At 36.1% G+C, this 24,088-nt stretch overlaps 1 protein-coding gene across 1 annotated transcript in view; it reads right to left on the minus strand.

Moving 5' to 3' along the window:
- Positions 1-18,831, minus strand: part of LOC6044128 (metallo-beta-lactamase domain-containing protein 1) — a 306,493-nt gene extending 287,662 nt beyond the window's left edge. Inside the window, exon 1 of the mRNA XM_038257350.1 lies at positions 17,653-18,831. Within this exon, the coding sequence (XP_038113278.1) occupies positions 17,653-17,830 (178 nt within the window). The 5' untranslated portion in view covers positions 17,831-18,831. The remainder of the gene's footprint in view (positions 1-17,652) is intronic.
- Between the last annotated feature and the right edge of the window lie 5,257 nt (positions 18,832-24,088).

A 24,088-nucleotide genomic window follows, 5' to 3' on the forward strand; every position in this document is an offset into this window, starting at 1 on the left:
GTGGAAGTTTCTTTGAATGGTGTCTATAATGTTATGAAATCAAAATAAATGCACAATTTAATTAATAACATTGATTTTAGGCAACCCAAATCAATTAGTATAACGCAGCGCATCAGAGAAAAAATGTTTTCAGTTCAGGGTGATCGGAGACGATCGGCCTGTCTGAACCGTTCGGAGACTGAGCCGATCAGAGAGAGAGAAGAGTAGAAAAGAGAGCGAATGGTGATAGAGTGACAAACGGTAGGAATTCATCAGGGCAGTATCGCGTCGCCTGCTACTTGTGCTCGTGAATGGAGTGGTTGATTTTGAGCAATCAGGACCCTTGAATATAAGTAAAACTTCCAACCCATATTTTTTTTAAATTATTGATTGTTCTACTTTCCAATGTTTTTTTAAGATCCAAAATTGATTGAAAAAACAATCCTGCAATGTTAGAAAAAACACGAAATATTAAAATAAGTAAAAGTTCAAAATGAAAAAAATACCTTCTGGGTTATTGCAGATTCGATAAGTAATTAAATTTCCGATAAACATGTCGACATGAACATGTCAGTTCATAAAAATAACAAACAAGTATCGAAAAAAAGAAAAGAATTTTTGGAATGATTCAATTATTTTTTTTTTAATTCCGAGTACGCCATCAAATCGGGCGTCCAATTTTACATAAAATCCCCATTGACATTAAATTTCCAAGTCATCACCATTTCAGGCTGCAAATTATTGAAAAACACGTCTTTTTTCGAATCGAGATATCGAGTGTTATAAATCAGAATCTGGTTCAGTTTTACCCCAGCCCAACAAGATAGCTCAACGGAGACGATCCGATACTCACAAAGAAGCGACGCTTCGAAGCCATTTTGAATTTTTAACCATCCGCCCTGGATAATGGTCTCACGTCCCACGTGACGTGGTGTGTGGAGAGGCCTATGCAGATTGTTTCCGACTCCAACTGCCGAAACTCGGCTAAACTGGACAAGAACCAACCCTCCCCACAACACTCCAATCTCTTCCTGCCCACATTTGGCGGGTCAAAACGTAATTTGTGAAACATTTCGATTCAACTTTGCTTGTTGGTTGGCACCACACTCACACAGACTCACAAGGTCCCAAACCACTATCTGTCTCAGATTTCCACGGCGAGAGGGAGAAGGTGGAGTGTTGGGCCCTGACCGTCAACGTTCGTCGGTGAACGTGGCCGGCGCACGTGCCAGTAATAGGGTTGTATTTCGAGCGTTGGCATCACCACCCAGGACCTGCTCTGGGGGTATCGCCATGGTGCCGGCGAGAGCTTTTTTTTTTTCGTTGGTCGGAGTTTCGTCGGATGGGAACAAAGAGAAGCTTTTACCTTTGAACCGCACACCACAACCCTTCCTCAGCTTTTATGCGGAGATGAGGTCACGGCGCGGTGGCGATGCTATGCCGGGATAGTTTTCAGTGGGGTTGGTTGTGTAGTTTTATTGTTTTCGATCGTTTATTTTTTAAGGTTGTTTCAATTGCTGTATTCTTTAAATTAATTGTAGAATAGATTTCTTCCAATTTCTTGATGACGCCATTTTGTGCACACAATTTTTTCGCCTTTTAATCTTCACAAATTCCCAAAACTTGAATTTCACGGCAAATTGGCGTTTCGTCATTTTCCCGTTTTTGCGCGTGGCGCGTCGAAAAACCCAGTTTTTATTTTTCAAAAATCTTATCTAAGAAAACTGAAAACATAACTTTACCATTTTTTGATAAAATGTGTAAATTTTTTCGAGAAATCAGTTAAAAAAAATTTCAGACATAGGCTCTTTGGTCCCAAGACCTTCAAAACAGCATTTTAAGTTTTCATACGGCGTTTTCAAATGTTAAGCTAGATTTTTGGATCTTCTACTATTTTCCCAAATAGCCAAACTAATCACCTTTCTTTTGTGTCTAAGACAGCTAAAATCGGATGAAATGGCGCGGAGATATGATTTTTTGAAAAAAAAATGTTTTTGCGAAAATCGACGAAAATGGGTTCAAAGCAAAACTTTGACCAAAAATCGATATTTTAACAATTTTTCTGAATTCTGAGGTCAGATTCAGATTCGGCATGCAAAATTACATGGAAAAGCATATCGTTGAAAATTTATAATTAAGATGTTTATGTTTTAAATTTGCGTCTTTTTTACCTTAAAACTTTGTACCAAACCACCCTTATTTTAAACAAACCAAAATTTGCACCTTTCAATTTGAAACAAAAATAACTCTTCTAAAAACACCAAAGCACCACAACTTTAATTTTGCTATCTGGACCACTGTGCATTGGTTTCAACCATTTTTAAAAGCTTTGCCGAAGCCTTCCCTATGATCAAAGAAGCTATTTTATGTCATTGGTTCACCCATACAAGTCTCCATACAATGTCCTTACAAAAATTGTACGTAAATATTCGAAAATCTAAAATCAAAATCAAATTATTCGCTCTACAGCATTGCCTTGGCGTTCTCGATTGCGAGATTCATACTCGAAACTAAGTGTCCGAAGGCTTGCTTGTTGAGGCAATGGCAAACCTCTTTTACACCTAAGCTTCCATCCACCCCGGGATTCGAACTGACGACCTTTGGATTGTTAATCCAACTGCCTACCAGCGACTCCACCGAGACAGGACCCAGGGAGACGACTCCTACACCTGGACTGAGCTAACGACCTAACCTTTTTAGGTTAGTCCGGGGCCAACATTTACTTCCCCGTCCGACGGAAGGCGTGGTTAGACAAATCTCGTCTCGAAAAATGACACCGAGACCTTCTGGGATCAAAACCCCGGCCGACTGGGTGAGAGACATACACGCTTACCCCTACACCACGGGTCCCGGCGAAAATCTACATCTTTTGAATAATTTTTTTGATCAATTTGGTGTCTTTGGCAAAGTTGTAGGTATTGGTAAAGACTTTTCAGAAAAATAGATACACGTAAAAAAATATTTTGGCGATTTTTGATTAACACTTTTTTACAAAAACTCAATTTCCCAGAATTCGTTTTTTTTTTTATTTTCGAGATTTTTTTTATATATTATAAGGGACAAAGTAATGTAATGTTTTGCTCTTTTAAAACATTATTCTTGAACAAAAAAAAATGTTTTCGAAAAGGTCGAAAATTTGAAGATTTGAACATTAGTTGTTGAGATATAGAACATAAAGGGTTGTTTGGGAGAGACTTCAAAAACTTTAATTTTGCTGTTCCATTTTCAGTAAGCCGCTGTATCTCAACAATCTTTTGTCCCCTAAAAAGGATTTTGGGAAAATTAGTTTTTATGAAAAAAAAAGTTAGTACAAAAATCAGCAAAATGTTATTTTCAGTGAACCTATTTTTTCTAGTCTCCAACAATACCTACAACTTTTCCCAAAACACCAACTTGATCAGATTTTTTTTTCAAATGTTACAGCTTTTCGAATAGTACTATTTTTGAATGGACAGCTGCCAAAATTGTATGCAGACTTGTATGGGTAATCCAATGTCACAAAAGAGCTTTTTTCAAAGGCCCAATAACCAACGTAATCTATTTTTTTTTTTTTTTTGCTTTTGTGTGTTTTTCAGAAAACGCCTTAAGTCAAGGGTATTTTCAAACACTCAAAAAGCAAAAAATACACATTTTGTTTACTTAAAATTTAAAGAAAACTTCTATAATTCCACTTTTTTTCTTGAAAACTTGTCTTAAGACATCTAGACCAGCCCAAGTTTTATTTAAAAAAAAATGTTATTCCTTAAAAATGCATCTGTGGATTTCATGATATTACAGCACATGAACACATTTGGATTAATTTGGGGTTAAGACTCTCGAAATAAATACTATTTGTATTACCACGTTAGGGGTTACAAATTTCCCAAGAAACGGGAAATTTTCAACCAATTTCCCGGGAAATATTCAATTTATTGAAAATTGTTCAGATTTTGCATTCGATTATTATTTTGCGTCAAAATTGTATAGGACAGCGACTTTAATGGTTAAATTAAGTGTAAAGGTCAACTAATAACTTGATTGCATGTAAAAAATCAAACAACTACAAGAAAATGTATAATTTTTCAATTTTTTTAAGCTAAAATCGTACAGTAAATCAAAAAAATGATCTTTGGTATTTTTTGTTGAGAAGTATTTTTTCATCAAAGTGTTTGGGCAGTAAGTAAAATGAATCCATACTCCACATCAAAAAACAATCTTTAAAACTTGCCTATTTGACCAATTTGAGAGAACGTTTAACGTTTTTTCGTAGCACAAAAACATGATTTAAGTTGTACGATAAAATTACATCATTCCACAATCACTCTTCCTTTTTTCATATTTAACCTTCTAACCCACATTGTTGCATCAGTGCTCCATAATTATTTTAGTTTAAATTGTAAATTTGAAAACCTATTTGAAATATTTAATGATACCAATTCAGTTTCCATCTTATTTGATCATGGTAAACAAAATCGTAAACAATCTCTATTCTGCTTTGACAGTTCAGGGTTTAAATATTCTTTATTCTTTATCCAATTATTCTTTAAAAAGTTTTCCTGAATTATTGCGCGTATTCCTGAAAAAGACACGCTGCAAACCAGCCTCGGAACGACGCGCCGCACTTTCGGCAAATGCGCGTTGTCAAATCACATACTACGCGTTTTGTTTTTGTTGATCTTCTTCTTCGATTCGCTTGCCATTGTTTCCAGGTATGTTTTTATTGCACTACAAGTGCAAAAAATTGCTGGCAACAATGTCTACGGCACATTCTTAAATGTCGCGCGGCGTGTACCTTAGAATGAAACGGACAATATAATTGTTTTTTTTTTTTTTTCATTAAGCAAGGCCTATTTCAAGTTGCTTCAGAAATAAATATTATAAGAAATAAATCTTGATATTAAATTGCATTTCCTTATTTATATTTTTTCTAATTGTTCCAATAAATTAAGAATATGTATTAGGGTGGGTACGTTTTTCAAAAAGTTCTCGGATCAAGTTTTAGTATGGTTCCCCTTGTAGGGCATGCTCATAGGGACTTTCATGCCAAATATCAGCTCATTTGGTTGTAAACTGACTGCGCGCATCAGGGTTAAAGTTTACATGGGAATTACTATGGGAAATTTGAACTTTTTGTTCAAACGCTCCTACAGGTCTGGGAAAATCACGCGCCAACTTCTGGTATGGTCAGGCCTAAGGGGAATGGTCTGGAGAACACTTTTCCCGAAGAGAGCATATGGATTCGTTTTCACTAGACCTGGCGCATCGGCAAACAATTCGATGTCTCCGGAATCAACGGTTTTCCCTGAAAAAAGCATCAAATTTTCCTTAGCATGCTATGAAAGCTTGACGGACACCGCGACGCCATACGACAGGCAGCTACCACGTGGTTGAAATATTTGCAAAAAAATACAAATTAGCTATGCAAAGATTTTGAATTCGACTAAATAATATCAGGATTGCTCGAAATGATCATTTTCTAGTTAAAAGAAGGTTTGCAATTGAATATTCCAGCTGTTTCTTGACCACGTGGTAGCTGCCTGACATATGGCGTCGCGGTGTTCATCAAACTTTCATAGCATGCTAAGGAAAATTTGATGCTTTTTCAGGGAAAACCGTTGATTCCGGAGACATCGAATTGTTTGCCGATGCGCCAGGTCTAGGGACAACGAATCCATATGCTCTCTTCGGGAAAAGTGTTCTCCAGACCATTCCCCTTAGGCCTGACCATACCAGAAGTTGGCGCGTGATTTTCCCAGACCTGTAGGAGCGTTTGAACAAAAAGTTCCAATTTCCCATAGTAATTCCCATGTAAACTTTAACCCTGATGCGCGCAGCCAGTTTACAACCAAATGAGCTGATATTTGGCATGAAAGTCCCTATGGGCATGCCCTACAAGGGGAACCATACTAAAACTTGATCCGAGAACTTTTTGAAAAACGTACCCACCCTAATATGTATACTTCCACTTAAATTTCGGGAATTCCAGGGAAATTTACAAATTCCCCGGGAAATGGGTCAAAAATTATTCCTCCTGAATAATTTTTGATCCGTTTTACACCATACACCCTACCAAACCCGTCGCAAGAATCCAATTCTCCGATGTCCCCGTCCCTGCAATGCCATCCATCCACTTGAAGTTCCGACCCCTCGTTGTTTGCCCATGTCGAACCTCGACAAAACATGGCTGGCAAACATGCAGCTCTGCTTTCGATGTTTCGTTGTTCGAAGCCACTTGCACCTCCATTGCATTCGGGTGTCATTTAATCCTTGTCTGTGTAAGTGCACTGTATATGTGTGTCTGTGTATGTCGAGTGTGTGTTTTGCGGTTGTGGTCGTTAACGTTTGGAGTTTGGTTTAGCGAAATTTTATAGCTTTTGGAGTCTCAAATGTTGAAAAATGTTCCCTCTGACAATTGTCGAATCGAAGGTCCATTAGTGCCATACATAACGAAGAATCTTGGACGGAGCCACATGACTTCTATTGAAAGCTTTTTTATGATTTTTTTTTCGATACACCTAATTTTAAAACAGTTCTCAAAAGATATGAACCAACAGTTTCAATCCATTCAGGGATGGCAAATCATTCCCATCCCCGTCCAGTTAGGCCCACTTTTCTGACACAGGCCAGACAGATGGATGAATGGCCCCAGGTGGACCACCCGGCGGCGGCCATGTTCAACCCAAAAACGTGCTTCGTGATCCACAGCCGAAGAAGATACCGCCGGAATTGCACTCTCGCCGCAATACCACGAAGGACGTTTTGTATCGGAGAGGGACCCGTTCTGGCTGGCTCTGCGGAATTTTAAGGCGAAGCGCACCACACCGAGGCGGTTCTTAAGACTCTAAATCATTTGCTTAGTTAATTCTCATGAATATTCCATTTCGGGTGTGCCGAGCGGGTCGAAACTTTCGAGCAATCAGATTAAGTTGATTTGTATGTGGCAGTTTAGGGATTCGGCCCAGAAACCTTCCGAAAAAGGTTTTCCCTTCCAGCTGGATGCACATGAAAGTTTTAACGTTTTTTTTTTCTTTCATTTTCAAGATTTCCAGTTCAGTGAGCAGGAGATGGGTGCTTGTTTGGAGAAGCAGATGTTCTTGAACGTCTTGTTTCGAGATGTTTAGAGATTTTGCTGTGGTTGGTAAGCGTAGCCTTAAGCGCTTTCGTGCACAGTAGTTTTGCTGGAAGTGACCTTTTCCAAAGTTTATCGTATGTTTTTTTTTCATCAGTGAATGATTTTGATGCGCTTTGGCTTAAGTTTTGAAAGAATTCTTTCTTTCTTTTTGTGATTAAAATTGTACAAGATTTTTTGACATAACTATTACTTTCGAAATTTGTTATTTCACAAAGATTTGAATACAACGACCCCAGATTTACGAACGTTTTTCTGAAATGATTCAGGATGGCCAAATGGGGTTTCTCCTAAGTTTGTTTGGAGAATTAGTTGTATGCAGCAGCGCCGAACCATTCTAGTTCTTCTAACAAATTTAAAACAAAAACGTTACTTAATCCACCTTTACGTGGTTGGTGCCTTCCTCACATTCATAAAGTCAATACATTCAGTAAAAATAGCAACATTCCCCCTTAACATGTTTAACAAATCAACTTTATTACTCATTTTTTTCATAGGGTTCGCAGACCTTCAATATTTTTGGCTCATCGGCAAGGTCTCCTATTCAACGATAGTTCGCATGGAAGATTCAGACAATATTTCTATCACAATATCTGAAATCTGGCCTCCAAAAAGTGTATAAACTAATAACTTTTGATTGGGGTTATCAGATCTTCGATGTTTTATGCTCATTTGAAAGGTTTTTTGATTATCCAACTAACGACTGGTCGCATAATGGACCCAGACATCATTTTCATTGAAATATCTGAGATTCGGCCACCAAAAAGTGTATAAATAACACTTAAGTGATAATAACTTTTGATAGGGTTGTCAGATCCTCGATGTTTTGGGCTTATTGGATAGGTCTTTTTAATACCTTTCTGAAAATGGTTTTCTTGCAAAAACCACAATTTTTATAATCTTCCGGACATACGCCAAAATCGTTTTTTTAGCATAACTTTTGAAGTACTTAACTAAACTTGCTGATTTTAAATAGAGACCTATGGGACCCCAAGACGGATCGAATGAGACTAATACGGTCAAAACCCGTTTATCCAGTCTGGAGATAATCGAGTGACAATTTTTGTTGTCCACCCACCGACACACATCCACACAGACATTTGCTCAGAACATGATTCTGAGTCGATATGTATGTGTGAAGGTGGGTCTACGAGTTTAAATAGGCAAAACCATTCGGCTCTAACGGCAGTGGTAATTTTCCTTATTGTAAAATAAGACTTGCAAACATTAATAATATTTATTGAATCATTTAAAAACACGTTTAAGCATACAAAACAAATAAAAAGTTTTAAAGTCATGTTTCGCGCCCTTACCAGGGCCAACACAAAATTTTAATATTTTTTAACCGAATTTCTCCAAATGTTTTAATTTTTTCGTAATTTTGAGTACGGTATCGAACCGGTCTCCAAATTTCCAAATCATCACCATTGCAGACTGCAGCGCAATTTTTGATTAATGTGAGCAATTCCAGCTCAAATTAGGAATTTTTCTAGTACTTTTGTACCCGACCCTCTCCGATTTTAATGAAACATTATAGACATGTTATCCTAGGCTTATATAAGATATTTTTGTGTATATGGAGCCAATTGTACTCAAAAGCAACATTTGAGAAGGGCGTAAGTTATTTAAATATTTTTGACACATTCTCCGGCAATGTACACCTTGGGATGAATTTTTGAAAAGCGTGTATGAGCTATTTGGATATTTTTCCTCGATTCTAGACTACTTGAAGCTTCAAAAATCATGGTTTTCATTAATTGATCATTTGAATATCATTTTGTACAAGTTGGTTAAGTTTTGCATCAATTCGTGATAAAATCATCGATTTAAAACATTTTCTAAAACTCCTGGTTTTCAGCGAAATAAAATCCAAAATTATTCTTTTGATTGCATTTTGTAGGTTTTTAGATGTACTTAACGGAAATGTCATGGATTTGCAGTTTATCTTAAGTTAAGTATTTTTTCGAACTAGTGTAAGTTTACCATTTTATTGCGTTGCAACGTCACGAAAAAGGGACAGTTGTTTATACCAACAGAAAACTAAACATTCAATCATTTTGATATTTTGGATGCTCTTTGTACTTGGAAAGAGCTTTCAAATGCAACCTAGAGCGACTAAATTGATTGTCTAGATCCAAAGTTACAACAGGTTTAAGTTTGCGTTGCAACGTCACGAAATTTTAAATCCTATTAGTCACATGGCAAAAAAGGTGTATGCGTAGTTGCTTTTTGAAAATAAAAGGATACTAAATATTATATATTTTTTATATAATGTTTCCGAGCATATTTACAGAAGAATTGTACATGGGTCATTCACAAATTCCGTTACTTAAGTTTGTATGCAACTCGAATAAAAGTAGGTATTTTATGAAACTTGTTGAACAAATCAAAATAGACCGATAGACCAGGGGTAAAAATTCTAAAACTTTCTTAAAAGTAATCAAGTGGTAACTGAATGGCCCCTTTATGATAAACTGATTTACGTGAGGGTTCATTCTAATATAACGCAACGATTTTTTTATCCCACACCCTTACCTAGGCCAAATTACATTAAAATTCACTAAACAATAAAAATCACGTGATTCGATTGTTTTTTTTACAAACTTTTGTCACTTTGTTGTTGGACGAACCCTTACCTAAATAAGTTGTATGCATCGTTTAGTTGTTCGCAATTAAATATGTTATGTTGCGCAGGCAAACAGTTTTATTATTTCCTCAAATTTTATTTAAAAAGCACAAAAGTCAACAAAATAAGTTACGTTGTTTGCAGATCACCCCTTAGGGGCCATCAACACACGATATGGGCACTTTATTCATAAATTTCAGCCATCCTGAAAACTTGAAGCTCCCCCTTCCATTCTAAAATTTCCACGTGTTTTGTAAATTGCTCAAAACCATTAAAATATTAAGGGAACGTTCTTGCATTACGTAACATAACATTTATATTTTTAGACCCCCTCCACCCCCTGGGAATAAATTTCCGATACATTTTTTTGTATAAATCTTGGACCCCCCCTTGATATTACCCCGTTACGTAATGCATGGAAGTCCCATTACATGGATAGAGAAGAGGAGAGGGGGGGGGGTCCTTCGTGATAATGGAATAATACAAATATTTATTTTTACTTTGAAACGCATTGTAAAACTGTGTAAATCGTACTGCTACTGTGAAAGCGATATAGTGGGAGGGGAAGGGGTCTTACATGGGCGGGCCAGTCAATTCACATGTCCTTGTACTGTGTATTAATGTCTTATAATAAAATCTTAACCTAAAGTTGTTCAAACTAACAAAAACTATGATTTATTTTGAAACTAAAATTTCGTGACGTTGAAACGCAATGAAAACACCTGTTTTCAAAAACAAAGCGTTGCAACGTCACGAAATGTATGTGGTCTTTAAAAATCGAGGTTTGATTTTTTCGTAAAACTAATGATTGCATTCGATTTGTTGGTCAATTTTACATTAAAAATGAAAGGAGAACTCAAAATTTGCCGTTTAACAGAGCAGAGTTAATGGCAAAACATAAATTGGGTCAGGATTGAGAAAAAGTCACGCGTTGCAACGTCACGCTACATATTCCCCTCTCAAAAATAGAATATTTACCTAAAATAATGTTTCAACACTGCTTCTTATAGGAAATTTAATGCCCTTTCCGAATCTGTAATAACATATATACCTTTTTTATGTATTTTTTGAGTTACAGCCGAAATACTAAAAAAAGAAAAGTCAAAGCGTTGCAACGTCACGGCGGAATGTGTCTTTTGTATTTTGCAATTTAAAAATTACTGTATCTCGAAACCGTTGCATCGTATCAAAAAGTGGTCAAAGACAAACTTGTAGGAAATTGGAGGGCTATCTGAAAAAATACACTGAAATAAAATACACTCCACTTCTATAAGATTTTTTTTTCATTTTCAAGTTTAAAAGTCAAATTTCAAGGTGATGTCACATTTTTTTTTCGTTCAACACTTTTGAGGAAATAGCCTAAGATGTTACAAAAAGACTGACGAAAAATGCAGGATGGTATGTCTCTCCTAAAAAAATACAAAAATCATTTACTGAAACTGTTTTTTTAAGTGGTCTTAACGTCAAAATTTTAAAAAACTGATAATGAGAATTGATTTGGCAGACAATTTTACATAAAAAGTCTCCATATTGACTATTCTCCTATGTCCAATCCTTGGGAAGATACAGCGGTTTAAAAATTTAAAGTGTCGAAAAAATAGGTTTTTTGTGGTTTTTGGTAATTGCTATATGACAGACTTGATTTTTCATTCTCGTAAATATTTTTACCGGAAAGCTCGTCCAATTTCCCATTAGTTTACCTTTGACAGCTTATCAATTGGATGTATGGGCAAACAGATATAAACTTAAATACATTGCTCATAGCTGAAAATAGATTTTTTTTTTCAGTGTGGTAGAAACCTGAACAGTGAATAAGCTTACGCAAACATTAAACCGAGTCAAAAATCCGTCCACAAGGAGCCGAGATACAGCTGTTTGAAGTTGGACTTCGCCTTTTTCTGTGCATGGTAGTTTAAGTGTTAAAAAGCTGTTAAAGGCAAACTTATGGGAAATCGGACGAGTTTTTCGGTAAAAATATTTACGATACTGAAAAATCATGTCTGTCATATAGAAAATGCAAAAAAAAAACACCAAAAAAACCTACTTTTTCAACATTTTTATTTTTAAAATCGCTGTATCTTCCCAAGGATTGGACATAGGACAATGGTCACTATGGAGACCTTTATGTAAAATTGTCTGGGGAATCGATTCCCACTATCGGTTTTTGAAAATTTTGAAATTTAGACCACTTTTCAAAAAACAGTTTTAGTCAATGATTTTTGTATTTTTTTAGGAGAGACATACCATCCTGCTTTTTTCGTGAGTCTTTTTGTTACATTGTAGACCATTTTCACAAAAAAAATTTGAACGAAAAAAAATCGTGACATCACCTTAAAATTTATCTTTGAAACTTAAAAATTGAAAATTCTCTTAAAATTGGCGTGTATTTTTCTTTCAGTGTATTTTTTTTTTTTTTTCAGAAAGCCCATCAAATTTCCTACAAGTTTGTCTTGGACCACTTTTTGATACGATGCAACAGCTTCGACATACAGTAATTTTTAAATTAAAAAAAAATACAAAAATATTTAAATTACTAACACCCTTCTCAAATGTCATTTTTGAGTACAATTGGCTCCATATACACAAAAATGGCTTATATAGACCTAGGATAACATGTCTAGAAAGCTTCATTAAAATCGGAGAGGGTCGGGTGCAAAAGTACCAGAAAAATTCCCGATTTCAGCTGGAATTGCTCTGAAAAAAAAAACTAGTTTTAAATAACGTAGGGGAAATTATCGTATGTTTAGCAGGCTTTGTATTCGTTCCTAACTCCATCCAAATTGCTGATAGTCACTATTTAAACAACCTATTTTGTAAAACTGTTGAACTTGCTTGTTCAATAATGGGCAGTTTAAAAATGATTGATCATGAGAAAAGTTTTAGCGGTTGACCAATATTTGAAATCCTATCGATATCACCCCAATATACGGTAAAAGTTTTTTTTCTGTGCTATTTTATAAAATTTAAATAGTCGGTAATCCTTGAAAATAAGTTTCACTCATATGTCGAGGGCACAATTTGGTATTTTATGAATAACAGTAGGGCTCTGGTTGTAAATGTTGAGTAGAATACAAAAAAGTACACGAAAAACTCAAAATGAATAATCAATAAATCAAATGTTTGGAATGTCAGCAAAGCACCCACTATCAGAATAACTAAAATTTGGGTTGATATGATTGTAATTTAAGTATTTTTCACACTCTTGGTTTTTAGTACTTTACAGTTTGTTCATTTTGCCAACAACTAACTTTTATTGTGCTGTTATTTGTCCAAGTAGTAACAGCATTTTGTATTCCCATGTTATTTATCCCTGTTCGGGATACCAATAAGCCCCACTAGTGCAGAAGCTTTGCAGTGCCATCACATTCAATTCGCTGATATTCCACTGCACGAAATCTGGTATCTTGCAAAACGTGACGATACCATACTGCCGTTTTACGGCGATATGATGTATACGCCATTGCGGTGATTTTGCTGTAGACACGATTTTCTGTTTTTGTTCATTTTTTTCAATTTAAAATGACTAATTTGAGGTCTGCTCTGTAGAAACTGTTAAAAAGTACAATAAAAATGTGGCCCCTACAAAATTTCTTGTTTTTTCCTATTCTCTACGATTTTAAACCACAAACATCATTTGGCCGTAAAAATAGCAATAAAAAATCACTACTTTTCCTGCCCAATGATGTATGTATACATTGCTCGATCAAAGCTGGCTTTATTTTTTGTGCCAGCTATTTTGATAGCTGAGTGGATCCCGTAATGTATTGTCCACGTGGATACTTTAAGGGGGGGGGGAGGTATTAGGGAGCGTTTTTTTATTACGTAACGCAGTTGGGGGGAGAGGGGTCGGAGGCCGTGTTACGCTCCATATAAAATTTTTAAAATTTGTATGGAAATTTTGTTACGAGAGGGGGGGGGGGGTCTAAAAATCCGATTTTTTGCGTTACGTAATAAAATCACGCTCCCTTAGCGATTGTCTATACTCCATAAAAACATTTTTTGCATGAACAATTGTCAGCAAGGGAGGTGGGTGGGTCTAGAATTTTCAAAAAAAGTGTCTACGTGGATGTGGATAAGGTGTCATCCATTAAGTACGTCCCATTAAAATCAGCCAAAATTTACTCCACCCCCCTTTGTCACGATTTCCCTATCAGGGTGGCCACCAGTTTTGGGTTTTCAATTTCCCGGTTTTTTCCCGGTTTTCTCCCGAGGCCTGAAGGATTTTTTCCATATAGTTTTAAATCAAATTACAATGTTTTTTTTTATAGACTGACGTTAGTATCAAAATACTTTTTGAACATACACAACGTATACATTTGGTTCAATATTTTTATTTCTCAAGAAAGCTTCCAAATTGAGTACAAAAAGTATGAAGCCGTTTTTAACAGTTTTTAGTCCAAATCCTTAATTTCCATAATGCTTGTGATTTTTCATCTCCATGCTCCACAATTTTTCTTAATTTAAGATCAATAAAAAATCGTTTTGTATTAAATTTAAGAATAACATAAATTATTACTGGAAAGCAGGAAATAGCATTTACAATGTTGGGTATGAGTACGGGTAGAAAATATTTGCAAAAGACAACAACATTTATGCAAATACTCTTCAGTTTTCTTAGAAAAAGCTTTTGTAAATTCAAGAAGAACGATTCTTCTAGAGAAAAAGTACCATATATTTAAACAATCGTTAACTTAAAACATTATTTGCTGATCTATTTAGTATCTTCAGCAAGGATTTTGGTATTGATAAGATGATTTCTAGAAAAAATGTAACTGTCCAAAAAAACCCTCTGAGTTGGCCTGTACTTCAACCCCTCATCACAATTCCCAGATCGCGCAAACATAAACATAATTCTCGATACATCCTTTGTATGAGCCGTGCCAAATTTATTGAAAAAAAGAAAAAAATAAACATGTTTGGATGTTTTTAAATTTTTGAGTAACACAGAATAGTAAAAAATCAATTGACCGTGCTGCGATTTTCTGAACAACACAACCGAAACAGTCAAAATTCAGTTTATCTTTTTTTACGGAATTTTCAGATGAAAATTATATAAAAACCCAACAAAAACTCATTTTTTGTGTTTGAATAAAAAAAAAGTGACTGTATGTATTGAAATGACTATTATGCAGTTGAACTCTGAAATTATTGTAATTTTAAAATATCTGAAAATTTTATTTAAAATTTAAATTACAATTTTAAAATAAATTTTGAAAGATAGATATTTTTTCAAATGTTATGAATTTGAATTGATAGGCATTTAACTTTTGAAAGATTCCGATATAACTATATAAAAATATCTTAAATACCAAATATTTCCGACATTTTAAAATTATACAAAAGTACTCAAGTACTGTGTTTACTCAAATCTGATTTAAAAACACAAGCACAAAGTTTCATAGCAATTTGTCCTTAATAATTTGTTTGACTGAGAAAGCCAAAAATCATCTGATAAAAAACTACTGAAAACAGATTTTAGAAATTCCACCAAATTTTTAACAGTAAAAATTGTAAACTGTCCGTCTCAATTATCCGAAGGTTTGAACAATAAAAAACAATTCGTATTTTTTTTTTTATTTTCTTACCTATAACATCAAATTCGAGTTCAGCGACTTAATTTTAGTCACTGTTGAGTGGTTGATTGCTTATTAAATAAAAAAATGCATTTTTCAATATTTCAATTCTAAATCATTTTAAAATAGTTTAGGCTGGTCCACATTTTATTTTAAGTATTATCTCCCCCCTTTAAAGTTGGCCCGAAAAATCAGGGGGCATTTTTTTTCAATGAACTTCAAAATTATAATGAAAATTCAAGTGGAATCAACTAAAATCAATTTTAGATCCATTCATCTGCGTTCAGAATCATTTTTAGCATGTTTGGGTTGATTTAAAAATCATTTGAATTTTTGAAAATGTTCGATGTTTATTATTTTTTTTCGCTAAAATTTATGTTTTCGACAAATTTTACATTATTTGAAAACTAATGATTGCAAAACAACCGAACAAGTGTAAAATGCATTTAAAAGCACTTTTTCCATGCAAATGTTGAAACTGTGGCTTTTTATTTCAATATTTATTTATTTTTTTTTTCCGAGGCCTTCGGATAATCGAGTCTACCTGTATTCTTATTTTTAACGCCGCACATCAAGCTAAGCTTTTTGCACCACGATTTTCGGTACGCAAATTTTAGTATCTTTGAAATTTTGGGAACTATCGGTTATTTATTCCCTAAAGTTACTGTCTACCAAAAAAAAAAAGCAGATTTTGACTCTTTTTACAATCATATTTGGAATAAAAAGACAGCAACTTCCTTGGCTGCTGTGCACCCTCAAGTTGATATTGAAAAACATAATAAAACAAAAACAAATTGTTTATTGTGCTTACGAAATTCAATACTAATTGAAATAAGACTTCAAAAATCATAGCGCTGAGTAAATTTTCTATTGAACCGCGAACTTGATCGGAAAAATTGCAGCTTATCAACATTTGTTTTTTAAACCGGGCCCGGTGGTAATCGTAGTTGCTTCTCCCCTTCGCCAAAGAAATATATCATGGAATACTCAACAGAAGTAAAAAAAAAAACAACCAAAGCCTAGTAGCTTGAGTCTATTACACAAATTCAAACATTATTTTCCCGAATTCTTCATTTAGAATAACTAGAACAATATTTTATTAGAGAAAAGTATACGTTGAAGTCATTTAAGAGGAATTTGTCAGTTTTAACTAAACTTAAAATATTTTCCCGGTTTGTCAGTCGAATTCCCGAGTTTTTCCCGGTTTTCTCCCGGTGGAATAAATTCCCGGGTTTTTCCCGGTTTTCCCGGTTTTTTCCCGAGGTGGCCACCCTGCCCTATGCTTTTAACACGCAATCACTGACGAACTGACGTGCCACGAGCCAACCACTTTTGACCGCAGTTGTCTTCTTCTTGTTTGGCGTTTTTGCTTCTAGCGAACAATCTGTCAACCGATTTTTCTCTCTTCCCTCTCTTCACTAGCTCTCTTCTCTCGCTTCGCGCCAATGTTTACATACAATATATTGTTGAATTCAACATAAACTGACAAACGCTTACGCCGAAACGAACAGCGCGCTCCAAAATCGTTCTGAGCGCATACTTTTTCGAAACGACGCAGATTACAAATAGTCGCAATATCGAAAACACGTGTGGGAGAGAGAATTAGTTCAGCGAACCTGAAGGTAGATGGAGTTGGTGTTCGCTGGCGAATTTGCGGTCAGAATTTTCTCAAAAATATGTATGGGGTGGCACGTCAGTTCGTCAGTGACGCAATTTCACTCTTTCTCAAAAACCCCCTCTTCCCTCAGAACGTGACGTACTTAATGGACGTCCCCTTAAGAATTAAATCGAAATAATGTAATAAAATACTGCCCAATCTTGATCTTGAACCTCAAATCAACATTCAAACAGTATTGAATTTGACTTCTATCAATTCTCAATGTATACATACATCATGATGAGTAAAATTGGCGTATACATCATTGTTTGTTTGCTTAATAAAATGGGCCCCAGAGCAGTTTTTTTAAAAATTCTTTCGTCAGGAGGTTGCTTTTAAGATTCTTTATCAGACTGTAGAATAAAATTGAAAATGTCCAAAATGGCGTATACATCATATCGCCGTAAAACGGCAGCATATGGTAGCAACGAGCTGAGGCAAAAATCAATTTGCTTGATAGTATCCCTCCCCCCAATCCTTTTAGCATTCAAAGCGCATTCCCTCGCCCTGCCACACTTTCCAAAAGCTTTCGCTAATTAAATTGTTTCACTCATCACGCTCGTAAAAGCGAAGAAAAGAAACGCAAAACCTTGCCCTCTTTCTTCGCGCTATCACTATCGCGCAAAATTGAATAAAACTCAATTATCGCGATAGTTTCGCGTTAACTTTGCCATCATCTTCCTCCACCTGCTCCTCAGAGTATACTCACTTTGCAAAAGTAGATCGCCGTCCCAAGGGGTCATAGTGTCGACTATGATGTTGCAATCGTGGCTTTTGATCAGGGTGCAGGTGCAGTTGGCCACCATCACCTCCAGCTCCCCCTCGACCTTCTGGTCCTGCTCCTCCATGGCCGAGTAGCCCACGTTCAGCACGATGAGTTCGTTCATCGCGATTTTACTGCTTCTTCTTTTTTTCGGCGAGTTTTTTTCCCCTTCCTTTCCTTTCTCTGAGGGGGAGGGAGTTTTTCCACCTCACGCGCGCGCGGGCACACACACTGACAACTGACTTTACACAGCTTTTTAAAAAAGGGGGTTGCGGGGCAGGCTCACCGGGGCTGGAGGGTGGACACCCTCCGAAGACGATGACGACGACACACAGTCAAATGTTGTTGTTGTTGTTGGTGATGCGGTTGTTTGTTCTGCAGGCAGATCTGCTGAGATTTTCCTCGGCGTGGATTTTTCCTCGATTTTCCCAAAAAAGTTCCCAAGAAGCTCTCTCTCTCGACAAGGTCCCCCCCTGTTTCTGGTAATAGTGACGCGTAGCTCGTCCCGAGGACTTCCGGAGCGCTTCTTCGCCGATTTTTTTCCGACTTGCTCTCGTTCCGCTGTTTTGCCACCAGCTGTTGTGCTTCCCACGAGAAAATTTTCCACCCAAACCAACTTTTCCCAACCAGCACTGCACTCTTCTTTTTCTTCCTTCCGCCTCTTCACAGCATCCCAGAGTGGTGTCACACACTTGCGTTGCACTTTTTTCCCTCGCCAAAGGACGTTTTATTTTCCATTATCTTGCTTCGAGCACGCACACACACACACATACAAACACATCTCGTGCATACACGCACGACCGATGTCCTGACCGCCCCGCCACGTGGGGGGTCCACCCCCTCGGGGGGGTGGGACGGGACGAGCTACGCGCACACCTTTACCAGGGGGGGAGTAGTTCCGCTCGCGACGAGCGACCAACCTTGACTGAAGCGTCCGAGGCGTGCGGATTGCGGCGGATGCTCCGTTGTTGATGGTGTTGTTGGAGTTGTTGTTGTGGGGGACGAGTTCGATTGAGAGAGCCACCCGAAGGGAGAGAGGGCCGCCGAAGGATGATCAGGACGATAGAAAGTGTTATGCTACAGCAACACTACCGGAAGGGATGCCAGGAAATTGTGTGTTGAAATCTGAAAACATAAAAATAAATTTATAAATTTCAAACCAGAATGGCCCAGACATGTAAAAAACCTAAAAACTTTTGGGTCAAACTATTGCAACTACCACGAAATTTGAAAGTTTGCGTCGAATGCATGAAAATATGCAATTGTCATTTTATAGAGAGAAAAAAGAATCCTGATTGAGAGTAAAAAGGTACAGTGAATGGACTGAGAGAGTACAATTCGGCCCAGAGTTTTTACTCTCAATTTCATTAAGATAAAAGTTCAGTGATCCAGAAAAAAAAAATCAACGGCGGGAATTGATCTTGCGACCAATAACTCAGTAATGCAGTGCATTTACAGTATCGCCCATCACGTCTCACTAAATAAAGAAAGAACATAAGAACATAACATACTAGGATGTAACAAAAATGACTTTTTGGCGGGCATTCAGGGGCTGGTCCTGGTGGCCGTACTGAGCCCAAATTAAAATATTAGCTTGATTGGACGTAACAGGAGCTGGCACTCCACCATTCAATTTTAAATGGGATTGAGCCCGTAAAAAAAAATTTTATCAAAAATGTCATTTTTTTAGGCATTTTGGTCACCAATGCGTTTACCAAAACCTGGCGTGTATTCCAGATCCTTGCGCATCTTTTGTTACATATAACATTAAAGTTTTGAGCTTCCTAGAGCTCGGTACAGGCCTTCAAAGTTAGGCATTTTCTCGAAAAATCGTCCCCAGCAATAAAGATATGCGTCGCACCTCGTGACGCCCGAGACGCCATTTGATTTTGCCGGGGCCAATTTTTCGAAAAAAAAAATGCCAAACTTTGCAGGTCTGTACCGAGCTCCAGGGTACTCTAAACACGTTTTTTGATGTCTCGTGACGGAGGGGCGGTACGACCCCTTCCATTTTTGAACATGTGAAAAAAGAGGTGTTTTTCAATAATTTGCAACCTGAAACGGTGATGAGATAGAAATTTGGTGTCAAAGGGACTTTTATGTAAAATTAGACGACCGATTTGATGGCGTACTCAGAATTCCGAAAAAAAAAACGTATTTTTCATCGAGAAAAACACTAACACTCTGCCATTTTCCGTTACTCGACTGTAACAATTTTTGGAACATGTCATTTTAAGGGAAATTTAATGTACTTTTCGAATCTACATTGACCCAGAAGGGTCATTTTTTCAATTAGAACAAAAATTTTCACTTTAAAATTTCGTGTTTTTTCTAACTTTGCAGGGTTATTTTTAAGAGTGCAACAATGTTCTACAAAGATGTAGAGTAGACAATTACAAAAATTTTGATATATAAACATAAGGAGTTTCCTAAAAACACCACGAGTCATCCAGTGTATTTTTTTCCGAAAGTCCGTCAAAATTCATACAAGTTTGACTTTTACCACTTTTTGATACGATGCAACGGCTTTGAGATACAGCGATATTAAAATTTCGAAATACAGAAATATGCAAAACACTTACGCCCTTCTCAAATGTCATTATCGAGTGAATCTGGCTCCATGTATACCAAAATGACTTACCTAAGCGTAGGATAATATGTCTACAAAGTTTCATGGAAATCGGAGAGGGTCGAGAAAAAAGTACTTTAAAAATTCCTGTTTTGGGCTGGAATTGGTTTCAGCTTTTTAAATTAATGTGTAATTTTGAAATATACGGGTAATTCTCCGCCAACTCACACAGCAGTTGCCCCGACCCCTCTTCGATTTGCGTGAAACTTTGTCCTAAGGGGTAACTTTTGTCCCTGATCACGAATCCGAGGTCCGTTTTTTGATATCTCGTGACGGAGGGGCGGTACGACCCCTTCCATTTTTGAACATGCGAAAAAAGAGGTGTTTTTCAATAATTTGCAGGCCTGAAATTTGGTGTCAAAGGGACTTTTATGTAAAATTAGACGCCCGATTTGATGGCGTACTCAGAATTCCGAAAAAACGTATTTTTCATCGAAAAAAAACACTAAACAAAATTCTTCCATTTTCCGTTACTCGACTGTAACAATTTTTGGAACATGTCATTTAATGGGAAATTTAATGTGCTTTTCGAATCTACATTGACCCAGAAGGGTCATTTTTTCATTCAGAACAAAATTTTTCATTTTAAAATTTCGTGTTTTTTCTAACTTTGCAGGGTTATTTTTTAGAGTGTAACAATGTTCAACAAAATTGTAGAGCAGACAATTACAAAAATTTTGATATAATGATTCACTTTTACCTTCATTTGAAAGCTTTTCTTGCGATCTTTCGAATGCTGTATCGAACATCTGCAAATTTCAACTTTTATATGAAGATTTTGAAGAATTACTTTGACCCTTGAAATCCACAAATTCGGAACACTTTTTTCTTACGAATGTAAACAAACTTTGGATCTCTCCAGGAGTACATATTTATTACCAAATAATGACTTTACACACTGAAACCAATAAAACTTCAAGCTTAGTGATGTTTTATACATGGTTTGATAACATTTTTGTGAAAATATCGGTTAAATTCAGGTGTTCCACAATTGTGGGAGGCACAATAACATCACACAATTATGAAACAGGCCATTTGGAGGCAGTGTATTCTGCTCTGGACAAAATAGTCTTGGAATGAAGTTTTTTGTTCAAAAAGTACTACTTTTACTAGTGAAATAGCAAGATAATGTCCAAATGAAGGTTCTAAAAATAGTAAGTTCGACAGGAAAACTACTTTTGGCATGCTATTGACAAATTATCATAAAAGTGTTCCAAATTTGTGGGTGTTCTGAATATTGGAGATGACTGTACGATTCTTTTCATTCCTCGATATTTTCTCTTGCTTGAAGGATCTCTTTCTCGACGGTCTCTTGAATTCATTTTGCTCTAAAAATCTATTCTGCTTGTCACTTTCTCATGGCTTGCATAGACATTTTTCTTTGAGAATCGAAGCTTTGAAGGCTGTTAGACGTTTGTTTGTTTTTGTTCAGTGACGTTGCCATCGTTCTCTCCCACAGCTGGGAATCAGGAAAAATATATTTTCAATCGAGTCTTCGTGATGCATCGTTCTGTAAATTGATGATTCTCTTCCTCGACGTTACCTTGGATATTGACAACCAGAGTGTCTACTGTAATCAGTAAATTTGAATTTTTTGTGAATTTTGATGTACTAAAATTATGAATTCGTTAAATTTTTACCATTTTTGAATCATCATCAGGGTTGCCAGGTTGCCAGATAAATCTGGGAATGCCAGATTTTTCAAGTGTCAGCCAGAATAAAGATTCATTCTTTTCAGTGCTAGATATTGAAGATTTTGCCAGATTTTTCACGTTATGGCCATTTTGAACAACTTTTTTTTATTAAAATGAACTAATTTAATGAAAATCAAAAATACTACAATGAACATGTTTGCCTGAAAGAAAATGTAAATTCTACCTTTTTTATGCCATAACAACAGATAAATCATACAAACTTTTGAATTTATTCATATCCTTCACCATTGAGATTTGTTAGATTTTCGCCTGCTAGTTTTTTCTAGATTTTTGATCAATACTTTTCCAGATTTTCCAAAAATTGACCTGGTAACCCTGATCATCATCATGGCAAATCAACTATTCGGGTTTATAATGTATTAATAATAATAATAATAATAATAAATAATTAATTCGGTTTAAAAAATGAAAATCTTTTTTTTAAATAAACAATTTTGTACAATTCAAGCAAAAAACTGTAAGAGGGCCGAAGTGAAAACAAAGAGTCTATCCTACTCACGTCAGTTGATGTTTTGTTTTAGTTGATGATTACCATCAGGGTAAACTCTTTGTTTACACTTCGGCTTCGGCCCTATTACAATGTTTTGCTAAATTGGCCCGCAAGCCTATTTAAGTTTAAAATTTGGCCCGGCTTGCAAAAACTATGAGCACCCCTGGTCTAAACGTCAACATATATTGAAACCAATCGCGGGCATCGATTTTTTCTGGCGATTTTACACAAATGTCTCCGTTTCGACCATTGCACATTGCTCCAGATCGTAACATTATGTGGAACATAAATTTTTCGAAAAATGGTGAAATTTTGGAGCTTGGTGTCTTCAGAAAAGTTGTTACAAATGGGAAGGGTAAATTTTTGGCTTGGTTGATAATTCGGGTGGTTTGTGATGTAGGTGTATTATAAAATTGAACTTTTAAGATTTTTTTCTCTTCCAGAAAGTTTTTGGGCTAGCTTATCCAAGAAACTTTGTTAAGCGGTATACGCACTTCGAAAGGAATCGGCCAAGAAAAAAATCAAATGGGCAGCAGCAGTAGAGCCAGCGAGTCAGAGAGGGTGAAGAAAAGCCCCAAGAAATCGCTCCCTCTTCTTTGTTCTGCTGTTCGTAAAGCTGTTTCTTGACCCCTTTCCTTCCGATCTGCATACTAGCCTTTAAAATAAAAAAATATCTTTTAATGTACGCCTTCTATGGTCAAATTCAGAGAAAGCATCCGAGCAATTCTTTAAAAAAACATTTTTTTACGTAGCAGTTCAGGGTTAAGTAAAAGAGAAAAGTGTTCTTCAAGGCACTTTTAGAGTTCGAAAAACTAAACTTTTTTTCTAACAAGTCAATTTGAACTTCAGGGTCAAAATATAAAGCCATTTTAGGGCAAAATAGATGCAAATTTAAAACCTAAATGCATCGAAAAGTGCAAGCCACATTTTAAGTTCCAGTTATTTGATACTGGAGATCTGGCCCTACAAACGTTGATAACGACTGCCCTCAGAATTGAACAAAATATCGACTTTTGTTTCGAGCATTTGGTGTTCATGTTAAATAATAATATAAAAATCACATAAATTAAAAGTTAAAAGCTCAAATTTGGCAACCCTTCCCACCACGCGCTGCCCGTCGACAGTGCGGTTTGGCGGCACAGAGAATGTATGCGCCTTGTAGGGGAAAGTGGGGCAAGTGTAACAAGCTAAGGAAATGCTCGTTATAACCCATTGAAAAATTAAAAAAATCTGTCGGATTTTATTATAATCATTTTTTTCTAGGTCTTGACTAAGACTTTGTAAGAAACAGTTTTTAAAACATCCAGTTTTTTAATGTAAAAAATTGATTTTAAAATTTTTGATTTTCCGTACGGTCTACTCAACTAGTGGGGCAAGACGAACAACCCGTTGGGGCAAGAGGAACAATGCATGAAAAAACATGTTAATTTACTAACAATTGAACTGTTATCACTTAGATACATCAGATTAGAATGTATTTGAAAGCTTTCTTCCATTTTTAGATCAAATAATAATATTTTACTAAGATTTTTATCGTTTTACGAAAAA

The sequence above is a fragment of the Culex quinquefasciatus genome, chromosome 2 (genome assembly GCF_015732765.1).
Source record: "Culex quinquefasciatus strain JHB chromosome 2, VPISU_Cqui_1.0_pri_paternal, whole genome shotgun sequence".
Taxonomy (NCBI): domain Eukaryota; kingdom Metazoa; phylum Arthropoda; class Insecta; order Diptera; family Culicidae; genus Culex; species Culex quinquefasciatus.